Below are 19,817 nucleotides of genomic sequence, written 5' to 3'. Positions count from 1 at the left end.
ATGTCAGAAGACAAACACCAAACTCTAAATAAACCTTTATTCAATTGAAGTCAACATAATCCAGAGATCAATGATGATAAAGTGAAATGGAACATAACCAGTGACACAATGTTTCATGTATGTATGTAGTGAACTTTGTCATTTATCAAATAGATGGAGTTTGAAGTTATCATTTTATAATATATATCAAACGAAATCCTTTCTAAAAAGTGCTATAGTTAGATTAAACGTTTATTCATTCACATCATTCAAAATGGTTTTTCTTAAATTCATTGTAATCAGATGTAATCACGATTACTTTTCCAATGTAATCATTAATTTAATCAAGGACTTTCTGAAATGATGTAATTAATTTAATTTAATCGTACAAATGACAAAGTAATTGTAATTCAATCAATTACATTGAAAGTAATCATACCCATCTCTGATTGACATTGAAACTTGTTCATAGTTTACAAGTTCAGGTTTGTGTTTAGGTTTGTTTAAAGAAACAACTGATCAGAGGTCAATGGTAAAAGGTATGCAGTTGTATCAGCATTGGCACATCGTTCGACACTTGTGTTCAACTTACAAATATATTATGCTGACGTCTGTTGAAAACTGGTATTGATCTTCTCCTTGAAACTATTTAACTTATTTCAATTTTGCTGAAACTTCCGAAAGGGTATTTTCAGTTTGCTTTTTTTTTACTTTAATATTTATATACATACAGAAACTTGGTCAATATAAAAAAATAAGATGTGGTATGATTGTCAATGTGACAACTCTCCAAATGTGACCAAAATGACACAGAAATTAACACCTATAGGTCACCGTTCGGCCTTCAACAATGAACAAAACCCATACCGCATAGTTAGCTTCAAAAGGCCCCGAAATGACAATGTAAAACAATTCAAATGAAAAAACTAAGCCCAAATGATCAGCATGGCAGATCTTGATACACATAGATCCCATGCAACACTCATAACCTTGTTGCACATCTAATTTTGGCAAACAAATATCAGGTGAGCGACACTGGAACATGAGAGCCTCTTGTTCGTTTAGTACTTGACCACTATTCATAATTCTAATTTGCCTTCTTTCTATTTTATACCGCAGTTAAGAAATAAAAGACAATAGTAGCATACCTCTGTTCAATAGTCAATAGTCGATTAAACGAAAACAAATCTGGGTTACAAACGCAAACCGAGGGAAACACATGTATCTATACTATTAAACGAGAAGACCTCAATTTGTGTGTCGCTTCTATTCCTTCAACAATAAATTATGCCTCTGTGTTCTTTAGGTAACATGCATAGTCGCATTTGTCATCCATTCTTATGATGATTGAGAATGAGTTAATTTAGGAGATAAACGAGAAAATATGTGTCCGGATATTGTTTCCGTTATCAGACTGACTTTTAGTCAAAGATAAGACTTCCGGTTTTAAACATGCACAGGAACAACCAAGCGTATGATAGATTACAAAAATTAAAAATATATAAGCCAATCAGAGCGTTCTTCATATCATGGTTTTTAGATCGCAAGAACCACGACTATTATACCTCCTTAGAGACAAACCACAACTATCATACCTCCTTAGAGACAATTATGTTTTTGCTTTTATCGACGTGAAAACTACGATTATACTACTATAATGTACAGAGATTCTGAATTCTGTCTATTTTTTTTTTCTGAAATATTGACTATATAAGGGGTCTTTCCAGTTGCATATATAATAAAATAAGTAAAACATGTGGAAACAAAAATTTGTCCATAATATACGGATGCCACATCGTCACTATCATTTACTATGTTTAGTGGAATGGAGTTATATCTCTAATTTGGCAATAAAATCCGTATGATCATATCATAGGGAACAAGGAACTTTTCGAGTTGATTGGACTTCAACTTCATTAAAAACTACATCGACAAAAACTTTAACCTGAAGAGGGACAGACGGACGCACGAACGGACGAACAGACTAAAACTTATAATTCGCATAATATAAATGAGGCATACAAATTTATTGTTGAAATCGGAAACTTTAATCTGAAGCCGGACAGAAGGAAGGACGACGAACGAACGGACGAACAGACTAGAAAACATAATTCACATATATGGGGCATAACAATTTTTTGCTTAAAGTGAAAGTAGTTATTTGGCCAAAATGAAAGTAGGGTAGATATTAGAGGGAGGCAGGACTTATTCGGGACGTCAGGATCGGATGTTTGTAAGCTCGAGATTTTGGAATTGGGCTTTACGGGATGCGGGAACATTTTTTTTTAATTTCGGGATGTCGGGATATGAATTTCGTTAAAATACACACCTCGGGATTTCATGTTTTTAAGCCGGGGATTTCGGGATCAGGGCACCTCAGACCACCTCTCAAATGAGCCATAGTCATTTATACGAGATTCAAATCCTATCATTGGCATGTTGATAGGGCTCTCAAAAGGAAAAGTACTGATGGACTGTCCTAGAAGCACATTTCATTAGAATAGTAATGGTCTATAAGCAGTTTCATTTATTTCATGTTTGAAGCGGTTCAATTTTTTTTGATTTAATCTGACTTTTACTAAAAAATGAAATGTAGCAAAGGGGAAGAATAATTGTGGTATAAGGCCAGAAACACGAAAAATAGTTGAATTTAACAGAAAAGAAACACATAACGGACCTTGGAAAAAAGGGAAAGGACTTTTGATACCGGCCTTACGTGAAATTCTCCAGTCATAATATTTTTTACAAAAATTCATTCTACAACAGTTTACAAGCTGTATAGGCCCGCGATTTCGCGGGTGTGTTCTAGTAAGAATGAAATCAACAGAACAACAGAATCACCGAACTGCAACAAAACAAATACCAACATACATAGAAATCTATACACTGTAGGGATGTTGTTACATAACATAAAGTCGATCTGATTTTTTTTTCTCCGGTGCTAGGATCGTCTCAAACTTTAAGTGAGGTAAGAAGGTTTTATTTTTTATCCTTGTTGAAGACCTCATTGTGACTTTGACATGAAGGACAGCAATAAACGTGCTCTTTTTTTGCTGTGCATGTTCTTCTCTTGTGTCATTAATGTATAATATTCGTTTTACCATTGTAAAATGCATACCAGATAAACACAATATTGTGTGGTAATATATAATTTATAATATTTATCTAAATCGTCATTCAAGGCCATAACTCATATAAAGATCAGTATTTTTGGAGAGGTTGATTAATTTGGAAACTTTTCTTGTTGACCATTTAGTCGTTTACAGTTTCTATCGTATAAGTGTTTTTAAAAATAATAGCTGCAATGAACAAAAAGCAGGCCCCTCATGGGGATGTCCAAGTAATCACATGTTTTGCTTATATAACCGCATACCGGTAATCATCAATTATTCTTTTAAACATGATAATCTAATAATAAAAAATACAGTCCTAGATTATCAAATAATCAGATAATCATAAATATTAGGCCTGCATGGATATCAAATAATCACTATAAAAATGGCCAAATAAATCACATAATCAAAAACCACACGAAGACTCTCGTTAAAGCTTTAATCATGGATAGATTTTAATAGCCGAAAACTCCCATGCAACTTTAAGATAAATTATTGCATTACTAAGTATATACCACTTTAATTCAAGTGAACATTTGAAAATTATTTAATATCTTTAAATTGACTGACTATTTCAATTTTTCAATTTAAACGAATACTTCGTGTGACCCTATGCCACTGTTACAAAATAGGTGAAAAAATAGACACAGTTTTGGGAAGGAAAGTAAACAAATTGTGTTTCCAGTAATGCACCTAACATTAGGAAGGAACAGTGGAAAATAATAATTGAAATGAATTGAAGCATCACTCTATGTTTCCATTCTCTGCTATATCGTATTATTTTTGTTTATATCGTTATAATGTAGTTGTATAAAATACATTTACAAATTTAAATAACGCAATATATTAAAACAAAGAACTATGCACACCAAAATTCTTTTTTGTTCATTAAAAGCAATTCGTAAAAGGTGTGCGTGGTGATTTTTGTGACTGTTTTTGGTGGAGTTTTATTTTTCTACGTTATGTTTTGTGTACTATTACTTTTTCTTATTTTGTCATGGTGTTAAATTTATTGTGATTTATGAGTTTGAATGTCCCTCTGGTATTTTTTCCTCTCTTTTTCCGGACTTGAGATTATGAGTAAAGAAAATCTTTTTATAAGTTTGTACATCATTTTATTTGCAAAAGCGGATAAGTTTTTTTTACTATTTCACGTTACGATACCGATGTAGTCATTATCTCGCCATTTAATATTAAATGAAATGAAAATGTGGTACGATTGCTTTTCACCAGAGTTCAAATGACTTGCATGTTTTATTAAATTGACGTTGGGAGCATCCATTTAACTTCAAAAGAGAGGGTTTGGTTTTGTCTGAGTCAGAATTTTTAAAAAATCGGCGCTATCAATCAAATTATTTTTTCAATATATAACACTTTAAGTTATTGGGAAAATCTGGATTCAGAATATATTTTTTGGTTATCTACTTGAACGCAATATTTTTGGGAATCAAATTTCGGAATCAAAATATATTCTAAGAAAACTATACTCCCTCTTTTTGAATTTAAAAAGTAGTTTCCTTAAGTAGTTTTTTTTTCTCGCTGATCATGAGTACAATAGTTATCAAAGGAACCATGATTATAATTTTGTACGTCAGACGCGCGTTTCGTCTACATAAGACTCATCAGTGATGCTCATGTCAAAATATTTATAAAGCCAAACAAGTACAAAGTTTAAGAGCATTGAGGACAAGTGTTGAATCTTCAATCAATCGATTTCACGTCAATAAAATACCGACAACACCGTTTATTAATATGACATATTCTTAAAATTAAATATTAAAATATTACAGTTTCTAATATACAAATATACCTATACAAATATAGAGATAAGAGACGTTTTAGTCATAGCAATTATATATTCATATAATAGCGATAGATTTGAATCGGAATCAGGATATAATGACGGCTAAAGGTAGTATAATTAAAATTAGTTAAGTCTAGACTATCAAATTTTCAAAATAAGACAGGTCTGGAATAAAGATAGTTGAAAGAAAGCATATAAAATTGCATATAAAGCCAGAAGAAAAAGTTGATAAAGAATTGAAAAGATTTTTTCAACAATAGATAAATAGATACATAAATTAAATGAATTTTAAAACATAATTGAATAAAACATTAAGAGAAAAAAGATAAATTTAACTTCTAGTATAAGGATTCTTTCAACAATAAGCGTTTACTTACGAGTTTATTTTGTTTGGGACCCTATTATGCAGGCAATGTATTTTTTTCGGTTATCGGTCATAGGACGGTTAAAAGAGTAGATAGGTCTTATACAAAATTTATAAATGTAAAACTATTTAATCTTCTGAATAGAGTAATACTTAAACAACACATATTTGTGATACATAATTTACTCAAAATTGTCCACAATCTGCTCTAGGCAGAAACAAACTTCTCTATTAGTCTGTCAATATTCACACTGAAATCACGATGAATATGCAGAAATGCTAGTAACTGTCGTTGTTCATTGTTAATCGTTCATTTGTTTTCAACATACGTAGTGCACTGATAGATCTCCATCATGGCATGGTAGCACTTGCGAGATGTTATAAACCAGCGTACGTGTTCGACATGGAGCGACCCCCAAATTGAATTCGTCAAAATTACATGCCAGGTCAGTGTCGTATGTCTCGGACAATGTTGAGATTTGTTCGTTTGTGATATTTCCTACCGTTGAACACGAATGATGAAGCAGATACAGCGCAAAGAAGCGAGTTTCTGGTAATACTGAATTGACGCGACTCCACTCTTCAGTTCCCTTATCACATTTTCTATGAACGCAAAGAATAATAAGACTTTCCAAATGCTTTTTTGGCGTGGTTGCATGGTGATTGGCTCTGGTAGTCTGTCGACCACATCGCCTCGGCATATTTTCAACGATATCGATCGAAGGGATCTGATAATTATAATGCTGATTGGTACATCTCATTCTAAACTGACGAACTGTACACTGTAAAACGTGCTCCAAAACTACACTTTTTGAACGAAATATTAAAAACGACCTCTCATTTAAAAAATATCAAAACAAAATCCGCTTGAATATCATTAGTTGAACTAGATTTTAAATACCACAGTTACCCAATAACGATTCATGGCTTTGTGACCATTTTGAAAAAATAATGTGAATATTTGTTTATATCTGTAAATTATATTTGTTCAGCATCTTCCTTGTTTAGGAACTTTAAACCACAAAAAGAAGAAGAAATTAAATGCTTAATTAGTATTATTCAATTTGAGATTCTTTATCTTGACATGCTAAAAATCAAACAAATGGTCAACTAATGAATTAATAAATCAAGGTTAAAGCTTGATTTAAGTTAAGAAAACACCTGTAGAGTTGTTTGTTATACTCTATAGATGGCTGACATATCAAGAACCACTACATTCTGTTGAAAAGAAGGTATAATTTTGTATCAATTTTCATCGATTTTTCTGCCTTTTTTGCAGAGTTTTCATCCATCTCAAAGCAAATATCCATAGGAAATTTAAAATCATTAATTTTAGTTTTCTTCAAGTTAGATTTTATGTGACTCTTTCCTCTTTTCTGTGTATATTTTGGATATAATGCTAAAGATTGAAACTTAAAAATCTGCTGTTGCAATTACCTCAAGGTTAGGGTCAATATTTCAACAAAAAAATTGTAACTTCAATAAACAAAACTGCTGTCAGTGTTAAAACGTGTTAATATTGGAGTCACGAGTTTTGTACTTAATTTCAATAGTGTCTTTATACTATCTGTACCTTTCAGGTCTGGTTATAGCAACAATCTTATTTGCTTGGATTGCTCCATCAGAAGAAAGAGGTAAATAGATTCAGATTGTTATTTAAACATATATGATACCCCTCATGCGGGTGTCAAAGTAATCACAATGACACCATAAGGGGGCTCATATATATTGAAAATTTGAAATTAACGTGTTGCTTTGGCTTTTATATGACAGCTTATGAAAGTCATTGCTTTGAATCGTCAACCACTGAGATTCCATGTTTATTTTTAAGGAACCAACGAGAATTTTTACTTTTACAGAAAAATATATCAAATTATTTTTTATTCGCAACCTTGACCCTAGCCTTTAGCAGATTGAAATCAATAGTTTTCTCCAATCAAACACAGTTGTCAAAAACAGTTTATGATTTGCTTGGATCTAGATTTTTGTTGCCGGAAATGAGCTAAGGTCACTACATAGTACTGTATCAGAACGCAAGAAGAGACAATGAAACTGAAAATTCCTATATAAAATTTCAATGTTAGATGCATTTTAAAATCACAGTCTTAAAAAAAAACCTGACAAAATTGTTCAGAAAAAAACATAAAATATGTACAATTTTACTATCTTTCTTTTGTGAATTACTAACATCAGTTTATATAGTACTTTAAGTTTCTGTTTAATTAGTTATCAAAGGTACCAGGATTATAATTTAATACGCCAGACGCGCGTTTCGTCTACATAAGACTCATCAGTGACGCTCAGATCAAAACAGTTAAAATGCCAAACAAATACAAAGTTGAAGAGCATTGAGGACCCAAAAATTCCTAAAAGTTGTGCCAAATACGGCTAATGTAATCTACTCCTGGGCGTAAGAAAATCCTTAGTTTTTCGAAAAATTAAAAGTTTTGTAAACAGAAAATTTATAGAAATGACCATATAATTGATATTCATGTCAACACCGAAGTGCTGACTACTGGGCTGGTGATACCCTCGGGGACGAAACGTCCACAAGCAGTGGCATCGACCCAGTAGTGTAAATAGTTTAAACATGTCTTACATTTGCTGCAGGACTGTTCTGCTACACGTGTTTTAAAGCCAGGAACCCAGACCTTTGTCATGCTGACACACAATGTGAACTAGATAAGGTAATACATATAATGACTGGTTTAAGATCGTGGGTGGTTGTAATGGTTTTTTTTATACATTTTTACATATTAGTAAGACAATGACTGTATCAAGTCAGGAGTATGATAGTCAGTTTTTGGTGGGGTTCGTGTTTTTCAGTTTTAGCCATGGTGTTGTCACTTTATTTTCGATTTATGAGTTTGACTGTTTCTTTGGTATTTTCCATTCGTTTGATGTGCTTCATCATTTGATATTTCCAATTGATAATAGACTTTCCGTTTTGAAATTTCCCTTGAGTTCGTTATTTTTGCTATTTTACTTTTATATTGCATTTGAATATATCACCAGATTTCAGATCAGGGCTTTGCGGGTTAATTTGCTTGTATGTTTCCACGGGAGGATTGAACGAGTATATAAATGCTTTGAATTTGTCATTTGGTTAGGGACTTGAATTTTCCTTGGAGTTCGGAGTTTTTATTTTACTTTTTGCATATATCCATCTTTGTTCGTACTGTGGAGATATTTATTCATTTGGGTTTTAGAGCATTGTATAAATTTCTGAACCCTTAACTGGTCGACTTGGGTGCTTGCATATTTAGGTAACAGATAGAAAACTCCTCGAATACGTTCTTTCTTATCATTTATCTAGCTGCTTTTTATACCATCAGAGAAATAATATAGAAATATCTTATCCGAATGAGTAGGGTTGACATAACTATGTATTACTTGATGTTCGTATATTACCTTTTGATATGTTTATATAAATACATCTATACTATTGGAATTATGTTGCTTTTTCACCATTTTATTTATCCATTTTTGTTCAGAACGCCCAACTTTGTGGAACTCGCAGATACATGAATATCTATGGACATACAACATACGAAAAAGGATGCGTACCCAGAGAAGTGAGTACAATATTTCACTATACAGAGTGTGCATACATACAATATCAAATACATCATCATAGTTAATAGAACGAGGAAAAGTATTTGGGGTTGGGGTGTATTTGTTTTTTTTAATGAATTCTTTAGGCAGATCTGATCCGTTTGGGTTGCTTATCCATTTTTTGTCAATATAACGGAACTATAAACTATTAGGAGGTTAAACTAGCTATAAAAACAGGTATAACACAACATACCAAGTCAGAAATGTTGTAGTTGTTTTAGACTTGTTCAGTAAATTGTTAACGAATGATCTTGTCAGTTTGAATGGACCTGGGATTTCGGTTTGTCTGTCATTCTTAAAAAGATAATCTCTTCAATTATATGTTACAGCTTTTTTTACTTTCTACAAAACAATTTGAAAATATATTAGTGTTTATACCATTAAAGTCTCTCTCTTAATTCTTTTGTATTTAGGCAATTGATATCTTACCCTCTAAACAAGATCATTTAATGTTAAATCTACAGAAAAACTTAAAGATAAAGTCAAACTTTCCTTTGATAGAATATTGTTGAACAAATACTTTAAAGTTTTTCACTTTTTATCAGATGTGTCCGAATTCAAGAAACATCGCACAGTTCAGTCCGGTCGGACGCCGTCGCCGTCGCCAGGCCATTGACGTCATACAATGCTGCGATACTGATTATTGCAATAAAGATCACTTCAAACCAGGTATGAAGCTTTCACAAATATGTCAGACTAAGTACTGTCGTATGTAAAGATAATAACACAACGTTGACTGCTGTACCCCTATTTTTGTAATTTTTACCTATCATGTCTGTTTATTTTGTTCACACAGCGTTGTCAATAAAATGGAATGTTATACGACTGTCATACAAGTGCGAGGTTTAGCTACCAGGTTTAATCCACCGTTTTCTACATACGAAAATGCCTGTACCAAGTCAGGAATATGACATTTGTTGTACATTCGTTTGATCTGTTTGAGCTTCGATTTTGCCATTTGATTAGAAACTTTCCGTTATGAATATACCTTAAAGTTCAATATGTTTGTGATTTTTTTACATCCTCTAATAGGTAATGTAATGACTCCTTTCCAATCGTTTAAGGTCATTCGCGCACTGTGAAAATAAATTTTCCACTTTCTTAATTGGGGGAATTTAGACGTTGAGGTAGACCTTGATATCACAATTTTAGCACAACATTACAACACAAAATTAAATTATTTACATTCTTTTGTTTAAAACGAATGACAAAAAATATAATTCTGATGTTTACAATGTATATCATATAGTTTGAGAACCAAAATCGTTTTTTTAAGGATCGAAACATTTCTATTAACCGTGTATTAATATTTAAACACACCCATTGGCAGTGTATTTAAAATAATAAACACGCCTACTGACATGATATTTAATATACAAGGTTTCAATGTGTTGCTTGTAACGAATGACATTCTTTTTTTTAACAACGTTATATATTTATTTACCAAATATGCTTGTTACATTGTTACACCAAGAAACCAAGCTTTTCTTGATGCACCCTGTTATATTCCACTGATTACCCAGGTTAGTAATCAGCTGCTGGTATATATATGTATATATTATGATAATATGTATAAATTTCTTGAAAGCCGATTGTAAAACAGTTTAATGCATTATGTTTTATTCTATTCAATCGTCTAAACTTCATTTTAGTGACTTCAGTAAAGGATTAAATTTCACTGTTCTGTTTTCGTTATATCTTTTAATGTATTCTTGAACAAATATTTTATAAACATTTACTTTTGTCAATTTCGTATAAGATACATAATATGATTTGTATATAGAAAAACCTAAAATTGTTAGGAAATAATTCAGACCAAAATCATTTGTGTCATTTTTTTTTTATATCCAAAGACTAATTGCTTTAACGGTACTCTAAAATTTAAATTTGATTATTTCATTTTCTCATAAATACTTTTCCAAATAATTTCTAAAAATCGACAAGAAATAAAAAAATGGTTCTAATCTTCTTATTCGTTACATACATTACTTAGACTGCCATTCTTCTGTTTCCATTTAAACAATAATTGTTTTGTTGGTAATATGAATTGTAAATGTTTCCATTTATATATTTTTAACCTATTTTCTTCTAAATAATGAAACATGAAAACAGATATTTGGTTAATATCAAGGTTCTCATCAATTTGTAAAATACGCATTCATTTCCTTACACCAGTTGATGATTCAGTTTTATTTTTACAAATTGATTTATACAATATATTTGTTGAAAAGCTTGAAGCCGCAATGTAATTACCTTTCCATGACATTCTAATATGCTCTATGCTCTTCAACTCTGTACACCTTTGGCTTTAAAACTATTTTGATCTGAGCGTCACTGATGAATCTTATTTAGACGAAACGCGCGTTTGGCGTATTAGTTTAAAAGCCTTGTACCTTTGATAACTATAAATACCACTGGGTGGATGCCACTACTGTCCCGACCGAGGGTATCACCAGTCCCAGTAGTCAGCACTTTGGTGTTGACATGAATATCAATAGAATGGTCAAAAATATAAATTTCCTGTTTACAAAATTATGAATTTATCGAAATGCTAATTAATGATTTTCAGATCCCAGGCATAGATTACCTTAACCGTATATTTGGCACAACTTTTTGGAATTTTGGGTCCTCAATGCTCTTCAGTTTTGTGCATCTTTGGCTTTAAAACTTATGAGTCTTATTTAGACGAAACGCGCGTCTTGCGTAATAAAATATCAGCCTGATACCTTTGATAACTTTAAGAAGTGTATAGGAACACAAATGCAAATATTCTGACTCTTCAGTACAGGTGGGAAGAGACTGAATAGCTTGCGCCCATAATTGCTTGAGTATTTTTTTTATGATACACACAATGAAATAAATCAAATAAAAAACCCGTCTTCGAATGTCTTTGGTTTCTACTATAAGAGACGGACGAAAGATACCAAAGGGACAGTCAAACACATAAATCTAAAACAAACTGACAACGCCAAGGCTAAAAATGAAAAAGAAAAACAGAAAAACAATAGTACCAAGACACAACATGGAAAACTAAAGAATAAACAACACGAACCCCACCAAAAACTAGGGCTGATCTCAGGTGCTCCGGAAGGGTAAGCAGATCCTGCTCCACATGTGGCACCTGTCGTGTTGCTTATGTGATTACAAATCCGGTAAATAGTCTAATTCGGTAGGTCACATTCATGAAGGGGATTGTAGTTACGACGTAAGAAACATATCCGATATCATTTGTGAAACGGTTATTCCATAACGGTCAACCAACTCGTGATGGTGTCCGTAAAATTAACGAAGGGATGATTTCAACCTCACCATTTGGAACTCTTGGTTTAATAGCTTCCTTGTGAGCAGTAACCCTCTATCAAGAAAATCGTGATAGGAAATGCAAGCACGGGAATATCGTATCAATTGGGAAATATATACCCCGTATGCAAGTGCTGCTGGAATGTTGCTACTTAGAAATGGAAAGTTCACAATTGGAAAGCTGAAATCATCTCTTTTGTCGTAAAGTTTTGTTTTCAACCGACCCTCATTGTCAATTTCTAGATTTCTATAATATGGATAAGAATATAAAAACTTCTGTTTAGTCTCTTTTGACTTCAATTACTAATTGCTTTATGCTTGCTAGCATAATTTGCGTGCTTCTTATTTCAGCGCCTACGACTCCTGTTCCTGATGTCTCTACAGGTTCGTGTCAGTCACAAGATGCAGAGCATTGTACAGTTTGGTCAAATGCTATGAAATTTGACATTTGTAATGAACAAATAGTGGCGAATCATTTGTGTCGTCACTATTGTGGACGCTGTGGTGTTGAAGTTACAACTGATCAACGAGAAGTGTGCATAGACGACCCAATATGTCCGGTGTTAAGTAAAACGTTTTCTATATGTTCAGACGAAATGACAGCAGTGAAAGTATGTCCGCAAACATGCAAGAGATGTGGTGACGTCTTAACTTCAACAAGTAGCATGCCTTCCGAAAAATTTACTACTGTAAAATCTATGCATACATCACAGACAACGCATCCAAATGAAAGTACTGCATGTAAAGATCTATTATCGCGATATAATCAAAAAATCGTTTGTAGCGATAAATTTATATCAAAGATATGTCCAATTACTTGTAATGCTTCCGGTACAATGCAGTCATCCATGAACAGTACAGATATGCCAACTTCCAGTGGAGCCACTTCTGACGGAACAACCACTGTCTCAAACAGGATAACGCCAATAACTGGGATACCTAATTTCAGCGGAAACGGTTCTTCAAATAATTCGAGTGGTATAACAAAAACAAACAACAGCAGTAGTCCTTCTACATCTACAACCAGTTTACCAGTGAAAACCCACCCACACTGCCGAGACCTTGACCCAAATTGTCCATATTTGCAAAAAAGTGTCAACATATGTTCGAATGCTGAAGTTGCCCTCGGAATAGGATGTCATCTTACATGTGGATATTGCAGTAAGTTAAGTTTTTCAGGCCGTTTCTGAATATTTAGGATTGTAAGTAAATTTTATTGTTCGTACTTCAAAATGGAAAAAAGTTACGTCCTTGGTTGAATTTACAATGTTTACGGCGAATTGAACCAATTCGATAACGTTTTGATGTTCCCTTTTGAAGATATTGCTCAGAATGAATTATCACAAAAATATCACTTAATCATGATTCTCAAATATTTATTTGTGTCTGATTTCTTCCGATACATCAGGAAATTGACAAAAATTGTCCTATGAGAACCCTAATTTAAAACAAATACTAGTAAGCTGATTTCAATTTATCAATTGTGAACTTTCCATTTTTATGTAGGAACATTTCAGCATCGTCTGCATTCGAAGTAGGTATCTCCAAGTAAATCAAATATTTCAGAACACACGTTACCTATCTTGATTTCCTTGATAGATGGTTTTTGCTTAAGTTTCCTATAGTGGTGAACAGAAAGTTATCCATTTGAAATTAAAGTTTAATCGACTCCATCATGGTTTAGTTGGTTGTTAAGAAAAATTTGATACAGTAAATACGATCATCTGTTGCCGGAATGTGAATAATATTGCATACTAGTACGAAACGTGACACTTTAAAAAGGTTGTATCAATTTGTTATTGTTTTCTTTCTTTTATTATTCATGAATGATATCTTATAGGCAACCACTTTCCTTGTGCCGATTTGGATGGTTCGACAAAATATTGTCAATATGAATCGAGGGATGTTGTCTGCTATGATGAGCAATCAGTGATTAAATCCCAGTGTTATTCTACATGTGGACGCTGTGGTGAGTATATGTATAACTTATAACTTATCAACTTGTACGATATATTTTGGCCTCCAGCTTCAGTGAAAATATCTTATTTGTCGAAATGCGCATCTGCTACAGTAGAGTTGCAAGGTATCGGTAATGTCACTACTACCACGTGGTCGATACGTCTGTTTATGATCTGTTTGTTTCCAAAGGTATCATCAGCCCAGTAGCTTCGATTCTGGCAGGAATATACGTATATATCAAACATTGGTTAACAAAACAAATAAAGGCACACAGTAGTGTTTTGAGAGAAAACAAATCCGGGTTACAAACTTAAACCCAGGGAAACACATAAATTATAAGAGGAAAACAACGAAACAACAGAACACTGAAGTGCAACATTAAACATACGAAAATGCAAGTTTCAACATACATAGAAACGAACTGTTAAATAACAACTGCCATATTCCTTACTTTGTTCAGGACATTGTAAGAAAAAATGGTGGGTTGAACCTGTTTGTGTTGCTGTTACATAATAAAATGAATATTGATTTAAGACATGTCTTTTTTAATGAGTTAAACACCAAATACAAAGCTAAGACGGTGACCTATAATTGTTTATGTTTGTGTCATTTTGGTCTTTTGTGGATAGTTGTCTCATTGGCAATCATACCACATCTTCTTTTTTATAAGAGTACATAACAAATTTTGAAGGTAATGTAAAAACGTCGCATATCGTGGACAATCATGCTACCTTGCCGTTTAAGACACATCGAAAAAAATATCACAAAAAAACGTCTATTTGGAACTGAAGACACGGAGCACCAGTGGTCATTTGTTGTGTTGGGTTAATAAATATGTTATTTCAATTCTGATTTAATCGTTGCTTTATATGCTGCCTTTGCTTCTTTTGTAAGTGTAGTTTGTGTTTATTAGGTTATTATTATAATGTTGGTTGATTTTCATTACGTACCTTTTCAGATCTATTTTGTGATATCAACCCATTATTATGCCAGCCTATCCAAACGACAATCCCACCTGGTGACAAAGCCTGTAAAGACAACGATACACACCATTACTGCAAAGAAATCAACATTGATGTGGACTGCTTCAACGAACAGCACATAATTACTTCCGGTTGCTACTCAACATGTCATCGGTGTGGTGAGACACATTTTTAATGAGTACCATCCTATTTTCGCGAGCGCTTATTTTTGTGACTTTCGAGAGTAGAAAGATAACGCGAATATACTGTAAACCAACTAATTTTCGCGACTTTCGCGAGTAGAAAAATATCGCGAAGTTAAATCGTCGCGAATATGTAAAACTTGGATCTTTCATTATTTAACAACATCAAGTTAATTAGAAAATCGCGAAATTTAATTGCCGCGAAATGGACTCGAAAGGGCTAAACGCGAAATAAAGTATCCGCGAAAATAAGTTGGTTTACAGTAACTCGTTGCGAATCTGCAAAACAAGGATCTATCCTTATTCAGAAGCATTAGGTCAATATATTATAAAGTAGCGAAATTAAATTGCCGTCAAATGGGCTAGGAAGGTAAAGCCGCAAAAGTAATAATAGTGGGAATATTACTGTAAAAAGATACAAAATAGGAATAATGAAATTCATTAAAATAGGAACAACCAAGACCATGCATAAAGAAAAAGAAAAAAAAGTAAAAAAAACAAAAAAGCATGATGTCACCGTGTTTTAGAAGTGAAAAGTTATTTTAAAGCGACTCGTGAAACATTGTCCTAAGTTTCCTATCCTATTGTGCAATTTTGAAATAAATCTTTCTTTTAACTAGATCTGGATCCAAATGCTGGTGTAACACTTCCTGTGGTAACCATGGATTCAACTGTTGCCTTGGTGACCAAAGAACCGGGAAACTTTCAAACGACTCCCTCTGGTGACAAGTCGTGCCTAGACCATGAAAATCAGCACATGCACTATTGTCATCTTCTAGATAAAGATATAGTGTGTCAGAACGAATTATACATCAAAAGTTATGGTTGTTTTTCTACTTGTTCTCACTGTGGTAAGATACATAATAATCCCCGTATCATAATTGATATATTGATCCTTTAAAGAAGAATGATGTAGGATAATACAGTTATCAAAGGTACCAGGATTATAATTTAGTACGCCAGACGCATGTTTCGTCTACATAAGACTTATCAGTGACGCTCATATCAAAATAGTTATAAAGCCAAACAAGGACAAAATTGAAAAGCATTGAGGATCCAAAATTCCAAAAAGTTGTGCCAAATATGGCTAAGGTAATCTATGCCTGGGATATGAAAATTCTTAGTTTTTTGTGGTCAATGTTTGAGCATACAATCAAATAAATTATTAAGTTATTACACATAAATCAAATTGTTTGGTTAGAATGATAATTGCGATCGAAAAACCTCTAAATCGAAGCATGTATACACATTTAAACAAAATAACATATTAACAATGTCACTGACAAAACATTTAGTCGTTTTGAAGCCACTTGGACCTGGAGAAACGTTTTTAATATAGATGGATAAATATTATCACGTCAATTGATGCAGAGAGGGCGCTCTTAACCTGTGTCATATTTTATCACCCGTTGAAATTCTTTCAGATGAAAACAGACAATCAAAGCGATCTTCCTTTGCTTTGGTTATCTTTTTTATTTGCAAATCATGTGTCACAATAGACGTATGCCTATGGGAGAATACTCAGGTTTAAACAGCGTAACTCATGCAAAGTTGATATTATATAAAAGTATTTAGATATTTTGAACGTCGGTTTGTTTATGTAGCTCTTTAATTGTTTCGGTTCATATATACACCCTTGGCTTTTAAATAAACTCATTATAGAAACCAGGATTGTAATTTTGTATTTGCGCCAGACACGCGTTTCGTCTACAAAAGACTCATCGGTGACGCTCTAATAAAAAAGGTGAAACAAAGTACGAAGTTGAAGTCACATATTCAGCTTTGGTGCTGATGACGGTGAATCCAGTAAAGCGATTCGGACGCATGCATTTCATAATGTATAGGTTCATTTTTTTAATGATGATAAGATATGTTTTAAAGATACTAGTACACGTTGATCATTTTGATGTAGTAAATACAGATTAGGTTTGTCCTTTGTCATTTGTATACTTGTACTTGTTTTTCATAGATCTTCTAAAAAAACCAACAACAACAAATAATGAAATAACAACAGAAACGATAACACCTAGTGTGACAACCCCTGTCGTCAAAGAAGAAGCAACCTCAGAATCATGGACGACGAAAGAACTATCGACTACAGAAGAATTGTCGACTACCGACGCTGCAATATCAACAACAGACGAAGTGTCAACAACAGACGAAGTGTCAACGACTGAAGAAGTTTCAACAACAGAAGAAGTGTCAACGACTGAAGAAGTGTCAACGTCTGAAGAGGTGAAAATAGCTGAAGAAGTCTCAACAACAGCAGAGGTGTCAACGACAGAGGACGCAACGACTGAGTCAATCTCGACCACAGAGGAAATGACGTCACAAATGACAACAGAAGAAACCACAATAGAAACAACAACTGAACAAACCACAGAGTCTATGACAACAACAGATGAACAGACGACAACAGCTGAGCAGACGACAACAGTAGATCCTTTCGCAGCATGCAAAGGTCCTATTACAAAAAGTAAGAACCAGATCGATTTATTGACGTCTGTTTACCAATGTGTTTATTCAGTATCGTGACAACTGCACATTAGTTGGCAGTTAGACCAATCATAGCAAACGACGCTTATCATGTCAATGTATCCTGTTACGCCTTTATTCTATCAGACAAAAAAATGGAGGAAAACTTATTAACCATTTACTAACTTATTAAACTTTGGTTATATTTTGTAAGGTATTCATATTTTGTTTACTTTATCGATTTGTGTGGTTAGTTGACATTCGAATTGTTAAATATTCGAAATTTTGACTCGCGAATGGGATAATTATTTCAGCAAACAAATGATGACTTCTATCAAAACTAACCTCATAAAGTATCACAACTATGGAACATGGAGATGTCGTCATTGGTACCTTATAGTTTTGCCTGAAGATGGTCTAATTTCATATTGCTACTAAAAAGTAAAATCACAAAAAATACTGAACTCCGAGTGAAACTCACAACGGGAAGTCCCAAATCGAACGAAGGGATAACAATTGTCATATTCCTGACATGCATTTTCTGAAGTAGATTAAACCTGGGTTTTTAAGCTAGATAAACCGCTCACGAGTATGATCATCATTATATTGACAACGATGTGTGAACAAAACAAGGAGACATAATAGGTAAAACTGTTAAAAATAGGGGGAAGCAGACAACATTGATTTATAATCGAAATCCTTATGAAAACAAATATATGTAACACAAAAGCACAGAAAGGCATATAAAAAAAAGCACATAAGCCAAAAAAAATAAAAAAGTATCGTATTTATGATCAAAGGTTTAACATTTCTTTTACAGATGCTGGAGAGTTTTACTTGATGCGTAACGATGGTTTCCTTAGTTTAATGTCAACCTTTAAACTACATTTATCATCGTCTAAAGTTAGATGGTTAGTTGTATACAACCCTGATATCGGACTATGTCAAAACATATCGATCTTTAATGCTTCACAAGTAATCGATATTCCATCAGAATTCAAAGTCACTAGAAACGAAATTGAAAAGAAAGGAGTACACATACTTACGTCCAGCAAAACTGATTTATATGCCTTATATAAAGATTCGATTACCAATGAAGGATTTTTTGTTTTACCTAAAGAAAAGCTATCAACAACGTATGTTATTCCGTCTTTCGTCCCTTCTGGGGGTGGGGAAACGTTTATCGGAATCGTTGCAACAACCGTCGATACAGACGTAAATATAACATTGAAACTACTCGATAAGACTGAAACGATAACTTATAACAATACGAAGTATGGAGATGGGGATACAATTTCCATTCATTTACCAGAAAGGGGGACCCTTGAACTTTCAAGTAATACTGACCTCACAGGTACAATAGTCCAATCAAACAAAGATATCGGAGTACAGTCTGGGGTTGATGGTGCAAAAGTACCCTTGAATAGTGGTTTAATGAATCAGTTATTGGAAATGGTACCGCCAGTTAAAGAACTAGGAACGTCATTTTTTATACCACCATTGTTTGAGAACAAACAATTTATATTACGTTTAATCGCTACAAATCCAAATACATCCATCACTCTACTCGGCAAACATTTCAAACAAGCCACCAAAGTGGTCGACAAAATTGGGGGTTACATAGATATCAACAGCAACGCCTCTATAAAAGTAGAATCTGACAAACCAATAATGGCAGTTTATTATCAACAGGGAGAAACTAAACCAGTCGTACCTTTTATGGTTATTATCAAACCAGAAGGGAAGCTGGGAGGGGTTCAAGAGTTTACCATTCCAAATGATGGGTTAAGACATCATATTCTTATTACTACGAAGAGTACCGAATACCCACTTCTTCAGATAGACGGCAAAGGTATTATTTATAGAAATCCCCATGTGTACGATACACAAAGTTTAAATTCTTCTTACGTTGTTGCGAGGGCGGATATCGGACCGGGACATCATACTATCGGTTCTTTATACCCGATGGTTATGAAAGTGAAACCCGGAATTATCATCTATGCCGATTCCGACAATGACATTGCTTACGGTTATCCTGTGTAA

At 33.4% G+C, this 19,817-nt stretch overlaps 1 protein-coding gene across 1 annotated transcript; it reads left to right on the top strand.

Annotated features, from left to right (window-relative positions):
* Positions 1-4,923: 4,923 nt before the first annotated feature.
* On the top strand, positions 4,924-19,817 carry LOC134701685 (uncharacterized). The gene is made up of 11 exons (XM_063562817.1): positions 4,924-5,004; positions 6,841-6,894; positions 7,871-7,947; positions 8,755-8,835; positions 9,421-9,544; positions 12,527-13,336; positions 14,016-14,144; positions 15,093-15,275; positions 15,920-16,150; positions 17,269-17,775; positions 18,595-19,817. Exons 1-11 carry the CDS (start codon positions 4,992-4,994, stop codon positions 19,815-19,817), a joined length of 3,432 nt encoding a protein of 1,143 aa, XP_063418887.1. The 5' UTR covers positions 4,924-4,991.

The sequence above is a fragment of the Mytilus trossulus genome, unplaced genomic scaffold (assembly GCF_036588685.1).
Source record: "Mytilus trossulus isolate FHL-02 unplaced genomic scaffold, PNRI_Mtr1.1.1.hap1 h1tg000249l___fragment_2___debris__unscaffolded, whole genome shotgun sequence".
Classification (NCBI taxonomy): domain Eukaryota; kingdom Metazoa; phylum Mollusca; class Bivalvia; order Mytilida; family Mytilidae; genus Mytilus; species Mytilus trossulus.
This window is presented reverse-complemented; position numbering and strand designations above follow the sequence as displayed.

What these genes read in the sequence shown, in the direction of transcription:
- LOC134701685 (XM_063562817.1), top strand. An exon ending in TGCTCCATCAGAAGAAAGAG is followed by an intron (nt 6,895 to 7,870) that starts GTAAATAGATTC and finishes CATTTGCTGCAG; the next exon opens with GACTGTTCTGCTACACGTGT. An exon ending in CACAATGTGAACTAGATAAG is followed by an intron (nt 7,948 to 8,754) that starts GTAATACATATA and finishes ATTTTTGTTCAG; the next exon opens with AACGCCCAACTTTGTGGAAC.